The sequence below is a fragment of the Tachyglossus aculeatus genome, unplaced genomic scaffold, assembly GCF_015852505.1.
Source record: "Tachyglossus aculeatus isolate mTacAcu1 unplaced genomic scaffold, mTacAcu1.pri scaffold_269_arrow_ctg1, whole genome shotgun sequence".
In the NCBI taxonomy this organism is placed as follows: Eukaryota; Metazoa; Chordata; class Mammalia; order Monotremata; family Tachyglossidae; genus Tachyglossus; species Tachyglossus aculeatus.
In genome coordinates, this window is record NW_024044984.1 from 1 (window position 1) to 11,925 (window position 11,925).

General features: G+C 43.9%; 1 protein-coding gene across 1 annotated transcript; it reads left to right on the forward strand.

The window, feature by feature from the left end:
• Nucleotides 1-7,995: 7,995 nt before the first annotated feature.
• Nucleotides 7,996-8,937, forward strand: LOC119923806 (olfactory receptor 4C46-like). The gene has a single exon (XM_038743036.1). It carries the CDS (start codon nt 7,996-7,998, stop codon nt 8,935-8,937), a length of 942 nt encoding a protein of 313 aa, XP_038598964.1.
• The last annotated feature ends 2,988 nt before the right edge of the window (nt 8,938-11,925 follow it).

Genomic DNA, 11,925 nt, shown 5'->3' on the forward strand with positions numbered 1-11,925 from the left:
AGTTGTCAGACAGGCGGGTTGGTGGGCTAGTTGAATGGAATGTGTGTACAATGAGTGGTGGGCAGGGAGAGATGCTGACTTACCTTCTAGGACCTCCTCCATCAGATGTAGGATGAGGTTACAATTCTGGGCGTGGGCTGTAGTTTGGCTGTACAGTGCATCAGACCCAGCGGGTGCTCAACAATTACTACTACTATTACTACTGCCTACAATTACTACTACTAATTATGGTATTTGTTAAGGGGTTAATATATGTAAAACACTATTTGACACATTTATTATTATTATTATTAAGTGCCGTCAAGTCATTTCTGAGTCATAGTGACTCCATGGATATATTTTCTCCAGGACGCCCTGTCCTCTGACATAATCCACAACCTTTCTAATGGTTCTTCTGCTTATCATTGTTATGGTTTCTATCCATCTAGCTGTCGGTCTGCCTCTTCCACGTTTTTCCAGAATTTTCCTAGCATTAGTGTCTTCACCAGAGAATTAGTCCTCCTGATTATGTGACCAAAATATGCTAATATAAGTTGAGTCATTTGGCCTTCCAAAGACCACTTTGGTTCAATTTCCTCCAAAATTCATTTGTTTGTTTTTTGGGTAGTCCATGGCATTCGCAAAAGCCTTCTCCAACACCGCATTTCAAAAGAATCCATGTTCTTTCTATCCTTTCTATTCACTGTCCAGCTTTCAGATCCATACATTGCTACTGGAAACACCGTAGAGTTGACAATTTGGATTTTTGTGGCAATTGTTACATCAGCACATTTCATGACTTTTTCCAGGTTCTTCATAATTAGTAACTATGTAAAACAATGTTTAACACAAAGCTCTGGAATAGATACAAGTTAATCAGATCAGACACTGTTCCACTTGGAGCTAACAGTCTAACTGCTACTACTATTACAAGGGCAGAAGGGGTCTGAAAAGATAGCGACCAGAACAGGTAGAACAAAATCGCCTTGTTACATGATAGAGGGATAGTGGCACAGAGAACAGAAGGGGAGTGGGGCAGCAAGGGTCATAGTGGTGGCTTGAGACAGTTGAATCTGAGAAGAGCTAGGCCCTGTAGACTCAGGAAGAGCTTTGTGAGAAGCCCAGGTGAGAGGATGAAGATTTTATAGGGGAGAGGAACTAATGACAATGGAGCCACCCAGACTGAAGCTGATCATCATCATCATCAATCGTATTTATTGAGTGCTTACTATGTGCAGAGCACTGTACTAAGCGCTTGGGAAGTACAAATTGGCGACATATAGAGACAGTCCCTACCCAACAGTGGGCTCACAGTCTAAAAGGGCTCACAGTCTAAAAGCTGATGACCTTTTACTTCACTTCAGAAGACTGTAAGCTCATTGTAGGTATGAGATATTTTCCATAAATGTTATCGTATTGTGTTCTCCCAAGGGCTTAGCCCAGTGCTCTGTCTACAGTAAGTGCTCAATAAATATGCACTTAGTACGGTGCTTTGCACGAAGAAAGCATTCAATAAATACAATTGAATGAATGAATATCATTGAATGATTGATTGAAAGACAGGGAGAACTGTAGCCAACAGCCCAATTCATGCACCCAGAAATTCCCCCAGCCCTCCATACCACTGTTTCACTCGGGGTAATAATAATAACAAAAATAATAATATTGGTATTTGTTAAATCCTTACTAGGGGCCAGGCACTGTACTAAGTGCTGGGGGGAATACAAGCCAATTGGGTTGGACACAGTCCCTGCCCCACATGGGATTCACAGTCTCAATCCCTATAATACAGATGAAGTAACTGAGGCCCAGAGAAGTGAAGTGACTTGCCCAAGGCCCATAGCAGACAAGTGGCACAGCCAGAATTAGAACATATGACCTCTTGACTCCCATGCTCATGCTCTATCCACCACACCACGCTGCTTCTCCAAGATTCAGGGGCTGCTACCTATCTAGTTTAGGTGCATGGCCCACAGGCAAGCATGTGCATTTTGGCACACCCATATACCTCTGTTATTTGCACACATCTGTAGAATCTGACAGCATCACTGGCCCCAAGGCTGCTCCTAAATTCAAGGAGTTGATTAGGCAGAGACACAGATAATCTCCCGAGTATCCCAGGTCTTAACTGATTTGGCACATGCTTCAAGAAAAAAAAGTAATTCCTCTAAGAGAAGGAGAGAGAATCCTAAGCACTATAATAAAGCTGTGAACTTCTATGGGATCCCCTTTAAATGTCTGTCTGCAGCTCAAAGAGAAGATTGTGAAGTTGTAGACTGGAAGGAGGGATGGAGAGGCATTAATAAAAGGGTCTCCTCCTAGTGGTCTTTCCTATTTTCTGCAGCTACAGATTTGCAAAGAGGAAGGTCAGTGAGCTATCTTCCAGGCATTAAGTTTTCAGCACTCTGCCAGAGCACACGGTCACAAGGTCTTTGTGAACTGAATGTGATAGGCCAGCTACCAGCTGAGCTTGATTGCCTTGAGAAATTTACCTAAATGATTTGCTTATTTTGTGGACACATATCCAACTTGTCTACCCCAAGAGTGCACAGTGTCCTTCATCTCTAGGCAGCTTTATCATGTGAAGATCTAAAACCTGGGATGGTAAAACCCTAAATTCACCAAAGAGCAAGATCCACAACGGCAACGGCAATGGTAAGGATTCCCGCCTCACTGGCTTTTACAGTTTATTCCTAAATATATACATTTTTAAATCTCATCTGAAGCCATTTAACTAAAAAGAATACTGTTTTAGTATTTTCTCTAATATTTTGGCAATGTCCCTGATTCTCAAAAATATGCTTACCAATTCCACAGATAATGCCATGACACTGTACAAATTTTTATACTCTCGTGGTAAAGGCCATATAAGTGTGGGGCATCACAAAACAACTGATTGTGGAGAGATAGTCACTAGTTCAACTAAATTTTGTTTTTCTTGTTTTTATGGTATTCGTTATTCGTATCCCTTATTATGCACCATGCACTGTCCTAAAGGCTGTGGTAGATGCAAGCTTATCAGGATGGACACAGTTCGTGTTCTACATGGAGCTCACAATCTTAATCCCCACTTTACAGATGCGGTAACTGAGGCCCAGAGAATTTAAGTGACTTATCCAAGGTCACAACAGCAGAGAGGTGGCAAAACCCAAGTCCTTTTGACTCCCAGGCCTGTGCTTTATCCAGCAGGAATCACTGCTTCACAATATTACTAAGTGATATTATTGTTTAGGAATTCATCTTTGATCAGAAATTTCAAAGAAGACTTGTGGCATCTCCTTGAACTGTGAGAATAATAGTTTGTATGGAAATCCTGTATATGAGATGAACATTGGTGTTCACTGATACACACTGATAAAGAGAGAATTTTTGGAAACCAATGTTTGAGCAGAGGACGGAAGTGAAGTAAGAATCAGTCCGGTATGCTATCCATTAACCGAGGTGATATAGAAAGTTGGGTGAAAGTATGTAAGTGAGAACAAAGAGATAGAATTCTTTCTATTTGTTGAAATTTCGCATCAACCGAACTCTGATTATAAGAGTTAGTCATGTTAGGCTATCAAGATCTGACATTCATTTACATCAAAACTTTCCTACTTGAGTTGTTTTTCAGTGATGGGCTGGCTGCCGACTAGTTACACAAACTCCCCTTCCCCGAAATAAAGTCTTTTTGAAGGCATATCTCCAAGAGGCCTTGCCCAACTAAGCCCTCATTTCCTCTTCTCCCACTCCCTTCAGCATCCCTTCTGCACTTGGATTTGCACCCTTTATTCATCCCCTCCTCAGCCCCAAAACATTTATGTACATATCCTTAATTTATTTATATAAACGTCTTTCTCCTCCTCTCGACTGTAAGCTCAATAAGAGCAGGAGACGTATCTACCAACTCTGTTAAATTACACTCTCCCAAGCGCTTAGTACAATGCCATGCCCACAGCAAGTGCTCAATAAGTATGTTTGATTGGTCGACTGATTGTTTAGCAAGACGTCTGGCACATATTCAGAAAGGTTAGTTACACCAGTTCTGGTTTCTGTTTCCTTTGTGGGCTCAAACCTCATCACTGGTAGGAGCAACAGAATCTCTTCTTGTTGGATGCAATTCTTAAAGAAAATAAAATCATTCTACCTGTTCTGGTCACTGTCTTCTCAGATCCCCTACAATAGTAATAATAGTAGTAATAGTAATAGGAGGAAGAGGAGGAGGAGGGGAGGAAGAGTGGAGTAGGAAAAAGGGGAGAAGAAGAAAGAGTAGTAGTAATATTTACTGAGTACATAGTGGGAGTAAAGGACCTCACTACGGAAAATAAACACATGACACTTCTGCACATATCTTTAAATTATATATTATGAATTATTTATTTATATTAATGCCTGTCTCCCCCTCTAGACTGTAAGCTCATTTTGGGCAGGGAACATGTCTGCCGACTGTTGAATTGTACTCTCCCAAGCACTAAGTACAATGCTCTGCGCATAGTGAGTGCTCAATAAATGCCACTGATGTTGATGGTGATTAAGGGGCCATTGGGATATCCAAGTGGAGATGTCTTGGAGGCAAAAGGGATGTGGGATTACAGGTTAAACATGAGGGGTAGGGCTTGGGAAGTCGATTTGTGAGTTCATTCATTTATTCACTTGTATTTATTGAGCACTTACTGTGTGCACAGCACTGTACTGATCACTTGGGAGAGTACAATATAACAGGCATATTCCCTGCCCACAGTGAGCTCACAGTCTAGAAGGGAAGACAGGCATGAATACACATAAATACATATATAATTACAGATATATACATATGTGCTTTTGGGAGTTTTCCATATGGAGGTGGTAACTGAAACTATGAAAGTGGGTAAGCACCAAGAGATTATGGGTGTAGATGCAGAGGGGACTCATATCAGAGCTTTATGAAACATGCATAGCTGAGAGAGGAGAGGTGAAAGAGTTTGACATAGAATACTAGCAATTGGAAAGATTCTGGTTAGGAGAGGTTTTAGGAATTTCTTGTCTGATGCTTTTTCCTCATTCTGGTGAAATTGATTAGCCTTAGAAAGTGAATCTATGAACCTGAAACTAAAGCTAGATTATTGACAACATAAGACATTTGCTGAGCTTTTAGCTTCATTGGTCTTAAAAGCTTCAAAAGCTTTGTAAAATGTATTGTATTCTCTGTTCTTTCTGAACATCTCTCCGTGTCTTTGAATTCTGGTACTTCATGGCTCTGTGGCTCTGACCCCATCTCTGTTCATCCTAGATTTTGTTTTTGCCTTTCTGAATCCCTCTGTTTCTCAATTTGTGACTCTCTTTCCCTTTGCTTCCCTGTTTGTGTGTGCTTTCAGTGGCTTTGTGAGGCTCTTGGGAGGCTTCCTCTCACGTCCTTAGAAATCCCCAATCCATCAACCCCTTATCTCTGCCCACTGCTGTCACAGTGTAGTGGATAGAACATGGGCCTGGGAGTCAGAAGGCTCCACCACTTGTCTGCTGTGTGACTTTGGGCAAGCCACTTAGCTTCTCTGTGCCTCATTTACTTCATCTGATCCTAATGTTTAGGGACTTACTTTGTAACATTCATTTCTTTTCCCCATATAACCATAACTTTCCCTCTTGTGTATCCAAGTATGAATGACTTGTTAACAAATTGGTTCAAATCCTTCTCAAATCTCCCAACAATCGGTGCCTGCACAAAGTCCTGTGCTCACCAGGTGCTCACCGATTGCTGCACGAAGAAGCATTCCATTGAGTTATTTTTAACTTAGCACCTTCCTGCTTTAATGGTTCTCCCCACATGCTGGGGTTGGGGGATTTAGTGAACCCCAAGGAGAAGAGCAAAGAGAAGCAATGTGACAATGGAAAGAGAGTGGGAGTCAGGAGATCTGAGTTCTAATTCTGACTTTGCCATGTTTCTATGGTATTTATTAAATGCTTACTCTGTGCCAGGCACTGTACTGAGTGCTGGAGTATTAGCCAGCAAATCAGGTTGGACACTGTTCTTGTCCCACCTGGGCCTGAGCCTCACAGACTTAATCCCCATTTTAGAGATGAGGTAATGGAGGCACAGAGCAGTGCAAAGACTTGCCCAAGGTTATTCAGCAGATAAGAGGCAGAACTGGGATTAAAACACAGGTCCTTCTGACTCTAAGGTCCATGTTCTATCCACTAGGACACACTGCTTTTCATGTCTGCTATTCTTCCTTCCCCTTAGGCTGTGAGACCCATCTGGAATAGAGACTGTGTCCTGTCTATTGTGTATCAACTCCAGGGCTTAGCACAATATGTGGAACATAATTATTGCTATTATTATCATTATCATTATTATTAAGTCATGCAGGTTTCCTATCTAGTTGGTGTTAGATTTACAACTCGAGCTAAATTTTTAGGAGCCTTTTTAAAGGTCTGGGATATATTAGTCAGAGAGTCCATTTCTGGCGTCATAAATGCATTAATTAACTGGCAGATAAGAGAACAGACAATTGGGAAGTTTGTTATCTATGGAAAGGACGGTGATGTGAAGGCTACTGCATGCTGCGCAGTTGACCTCATTTCACAGTTTGTCCAGGAAGGTCCTGATTTTGGATGCTTCCTAACTGCCCCGTTTAGTTGTTGAAGGGTATCAGCAAATCCTAGCAGTAACTGCAAGGCTTCGAGCTGGAATGGGTCATTTTTCAACAGCATTCAGCTCCAAATTCCACGTTTCCGGGAGGAAAGAGACCCAGGAGTCCCCTCCCTACTGCCTTGATCCAGAGAGGAAAACCGGATAAAAATGGACGGGCTCCCACTCTAAATCCCGGGATTCTGGGAGGTGGTGGCATAAGGCCACACCATGTTGAACTCACAGTTCCTGAGACTTTGAAAAGAAACTAAATTCAGGGGCGTGAGCATTGAGCTGGATTCTGGTGTGTTGAATTTAATTCCCACTTTCAATAGTGGCCGACTGGACGGTGGCAAAAGAACCCTGAGCAGAGAAACAATTATCTCAATAGTCCCGTGTGAAAATGACCCTAGTCCTAACAACAGTATTTGGCATATAGTGAGCCCTTAATAAATGCCACAATTTACAAGCTGGGAATAGTAAAACCACTCTTGAGGAGAGTTTATGGAAAATTGAGCTGCAATGGTTGGAATAAAAACTCCTCACTATTGGCTTCAAAGCTCTCCATCACCTTGCCCCCTCTTACCTCACCTCCCTTCTCTCCTTCTACATCCCAGCCCTCACACTCCACTCCTCTGTTGCTAATCTTCTCACTGTTCCTCCATCTCACCTGTCTCGCCATCGACCCCTGGCCTTCGTCCAGACCCCTGGCCTGGAACGCCCTCCCTCCTCAAACCTACCAATCATTCTTCCTCCCTTCATAGCCCTCCCTTTGCCCTTCCCCCCACCATGCCCCATAGCACTTATGTACATATGTATATATTTGTACATCTATAATTCTATTGATTTATATAGATGCCTGCTTACTTCTTTGGATGTGCATATATCTATAATTCTATGCATTTGTAATTGATGCCTGTTCACTTGTTTTGTTGTCTGCCCCCCCCCCCCCCTTCTAGACTGTATGCCTGATGTGGGCAGGACCTGTCTACTTGTTTTGTCACCTGTCTACTTGTTATGTCACCTGTCTACTTGTTTCGTAACCTATCTACTTGTTTTGTTTTCTTGACTGTCTCCCCCTTCTAGACTGTGAGCCCGTTGTTGAGTAGGGACCATCCTCTATATGTTGCTGATTTGCACTTCACAAGCGCTTGGTACAGTGGTCTGCACACAGTAAGTGCTCAATAAATATGTTTGAAAGAATGAATGAATGATCTCTTTACTGCTGAATTGTACTTTCCAAGAGCTTAGTACAGTGCTCTGCACACAGTAAGCGCTCAAGAAATTTGATTGAATGAATGAATGAATGTAAGTGTTTTGAGCTCATTTATGAAGCATCGTTTAATCATCTCAAGACAAACCTAACAAGGATCATTGTTCTCTTTACCGAATCTGCAGCTCTCACTTGTGTACTTATTGCCTACCTTAAGTTGATGGAGAATGAAAGCAATGTGACAGAATTCATTCTGCTGGGACTCACACAGGATCTAAGGATGCAGACAATCATCTCTGTTGTGTTTTTGTTCATTTACATTGTCACCGTGGTGGGAAATCTGATCATTGTGGTAACCGTGGCTTCCAGTAAGACTCTGGATTCCTCCATGTATTTCCTTCTGGCTCACTTGTCATTTATCGAAGTCTGCTATTCCTCAGTCAGCACGCCTAAATTGATTGTCAACTCCCTCTCTGAGAAGAAAATCATCTACTTCAAAGGCTGTATGACCCAGGCCTTTGGAGAGCATTTTTTTGGCGGCGCTGAGATCATTCTCCTCATGGTGATGGCCTATGACCGTTATGTGGCGATATGCAAGCCATTGCACTACACAACCATCGTGAGCAGACATCTCTGTAGCTCACTGGTGGCCGTGGCCTGGGTCGGAGGTTTTCTTCATGCCACAGTACAGATTCTCTTCCTGGTGCACTTACCATTCTGTGGCCCCAATGTTATCGACCACTTCATATGCGATTTATACCCCTTGTTGAAACTGGTCTGCTCCGATACTCACACCTTACGCCTCCTGGTTGTTGTTAACAGTGGTGGCATGTGCGTTTTAATCTTTGTCCTGTTGATGATTTCTTATGCCTTCATCTTGCACTCTCTGAAGACCCACAGTGCTGTGGGTAGGCTCAAAGCTCTCTCCACCTGTGCCTCCCACTTCACCGTTGTCATCTTCTTCTTTGTTCCATGTATCTTTGAATATGTGCAGCACACAACCACCTCATTCATTGACAAGGCTGTTGCAGTATTTTATACTATGATAACCCCCATGCTAAATCCCTTCATCTACACGTTGAGAAATGCAGAGATGATAAATGCCATTAGAAAGTCACTGAGCAAAACAGTGACTTTTCCCCTTGAATTAGTGGCAACTTAGGAAAAGGGCTACTAATATGAATGAGGAAATCAGCTGCAGAATGTTCTTGCCCCCCTTTTTGAAGAACACACATTGTACTGATCAAGGGAAACTTGGTCGATGGTTTTCATAGATTTTAGGTCAGAGGTCAAATTAACATCACTTCTTTGTTAATTTGGAAATCTTCCAGTTTCAGATGCTGTTTTACCACCATCTTCTGGCTACTTGTCATTCATTTATAGCCATTCCTAATGTAAGTATAGAGAATAAAGGAGAGGAGTGTCATTAAAGAATGAGGAGGAGCATGGTCTAATGGAAAGAGTATAGACCTGGGAGTCGGAGGAAGTGGATTCTAATCCTGGCTCTGCCAGTGGCCTGTTGTGTGACCTTGGGCAAGTCCCTTAACGTCTCTGTTGCCTCATCTGTAAACTGGGGGTGAAAAATCTGTTCTCCCTCCTAATTAGGCTGTGAACCCCATGTGATGCAGGGACCACGTCCTAGCTGATTAGCTTGTGTCTACCCCAGCACTTAGTACAATAGCTGACTCAGAGTAAGCACTTAAATAATAATAATAATGATGCGAGAATTATGACAAAGTATTTATTGAACACCTATTGAGTGCACTACACTAAATGCTGTTCCCTGTACTTAATGCTTGAAATAGGAAAATGTGAAGAAGCCATGTCTTCCCTGCCCACTGTTGCCATACATTCTAATTCAATGAGAGATGCTTATTCATTTGGGGGTGGTTTTACCCTATTGTCTTGTGTTAGGCTGTTGAGTCAACTCCAACCCACAGTGACTCCCTGGGCACCTTTCATTCATTCATTCAATCATATTTATTGAGCACTTACTGTGTGCAGAGCACTGTACTAAATGCCTGGGAAGTACAAGTTGGAAACATATAGTGATGATCCCTACCCAACAGCGGGCTCACAGTCTAGAAGGGGGAGACAGACAACAAAACAAAACATATTAACAAAATAAAATAAATAGAATAAATATGTACAAGTAAAATGAATAAATAAAGTAATAAATACGTACAAACATATATACATATATACAGGTGCTGTGGGGAGGGGAAGGAGATAGGGCAGGGGGATGGTGAGGGGAAGGAGGGGAATAGGGAGGAGGGGGCTCAGTCTGGGAAGGCCTCCTGGAGGAGGTGTGCTCTCAGTAGGACTTTGAAGGGAGGAAGAGAGCTAGCTTGGCGGATGTGAGGAGGAAGGGCATTCCAGGCCAGGGGGAGGACGTGGGCCAGGGGTCGATGGTGGGACTGGCGAGAACGAGGCACAGTAAGGAGGTTAGCGGCAGAGGAGCCCAGGGTGTGGGCTGGGCTTTAGAAGGAAAGAAGGGAGGTGAGGTAGAAGGGGGCGAGGTGATGGGGAGCCTTGAAGCTGAGAGTGAGGAGTTTTTGCCTGATGCATAGGTTGATTGGTAGTCACTGGAGATTTTTGAGGAGGGGAGTAACTTGCCCAGAGTGTTTCTGCACAAAGATGATCCGGGCAGCAGCGTGAAGTATAGATTGAAGTGTGGAGAGACAGGAGGATGGGAGATCAGAGAGGAGGCTGATGCAGTAATCCAGTTAGGATAGGATGAGAGACTGAACGAGCGGGGTAGCGGTTTGGATGGAGAGGAAAGGGCGGATCTTGGCGATGTTGCGGAGGTGAGACTGGCAGGTTATGGAGACAGATTGGATGTGAGGGGTGAACAAGAGATCGGAGTCGAGGATGACACCAAGGTTGTGGGCTTGTGAAACGGGAAGGATGGTAGTGCCGTCCACAGTGATGAGAAAGTCATGGAGAGGGCAGGTTTTGGGAGGGAAGATAAGGAGTTCAGTCTTGGACATATTGAGTTTTAGATGGCGGGCAGACATCCAGATGGAGATGTCCTGAAGGCAGGAGGATATACGAGCCTTGAGGGAGGGAAAGAGAGCAGGGGCAGAGATGTAGATTTGGGTGTCATCAGCGTAGAGATGATAGTTGAAGCCGTGGGAGTGAATGAGTTCACCAAGGGAGTGAGTGTAGATAGAGAATAGAAGGGGACCAAGAACTGACCCTCGAGGAACCCCTACAGTAAAGGGATGGGAGAGGGAGGAGGAGCCCGCAAAAGAGACTGAGAATGAACGGCTGGAGACATGAGAGGACTGAGTCTGTGAAGCCAAGGTTGGATAGCGTGTTGAGGAGAAGGGGGTGGTCCACAGTGTAGAAGGCAGCTAGAAGGTCGAGGAGGAATAGGATAGAGTAGGAGCCGTTGGATATGGCAAGCAGGAGGTCATTGGTGACCTTTGAGAGGGCAGTTTCCGTGGAACGTAGGGGACAGAAGCCATGTTGGAGGGGGTCGAGGAGAGAATTGGCATTGAGGAATTCGAGGCAGTGTGTGTAGATGACTCGTTCAAGGAGTTTGGGAAGGAATGGTAGGAATGAGATAGGGCTATAACTAGAAGGTGAGGTGGGGTCAAGAGAGGGTTTTTTAGGATGGGAGAGACGTGGGCATGTTTAAATGCAGAGGGGAAGGAACCAGTAGAGAGTGAGCAATTGAAGATGGAACTTAAGGAGGGGAGGAGGGACGGAGCGAGAGATTTCACAAGATGAGAGGGAATGAGGTCAGAAGTACAGGTGGCCAGAGTAGCACTTGAGAGGAGGGAGGAGATCTCATCTGAGGATACTGCTGGGAAGGATGGGAGAGTAGCAGAGAGGGTTGAGAGCCGGGGGGTTGTAGAAGGGGTGGGGAGTGACTTTGGGGCGCTCAGACCTGATAGATTTAATTTTATTAATGAATTAGGAGGCCAGATCGTTGGGGGTGCAGGAAGGAGGAGGGGGAGGAACAGGGGGCCTGAGAAGGGAGTTAAATATACGGAAGAGCTGATGGGGATGATGGGCATGGGTGTCAATAAGGGAGGAGACATAGTTTTGTCTGGCAGAGGAGAGGGCAGAGTTTAGGCAGGAAAGGATAAACTTGAAGTGAACGAGGTTGGCATGGTGTTTAAACTCTCGCCAGCAGCGTTCA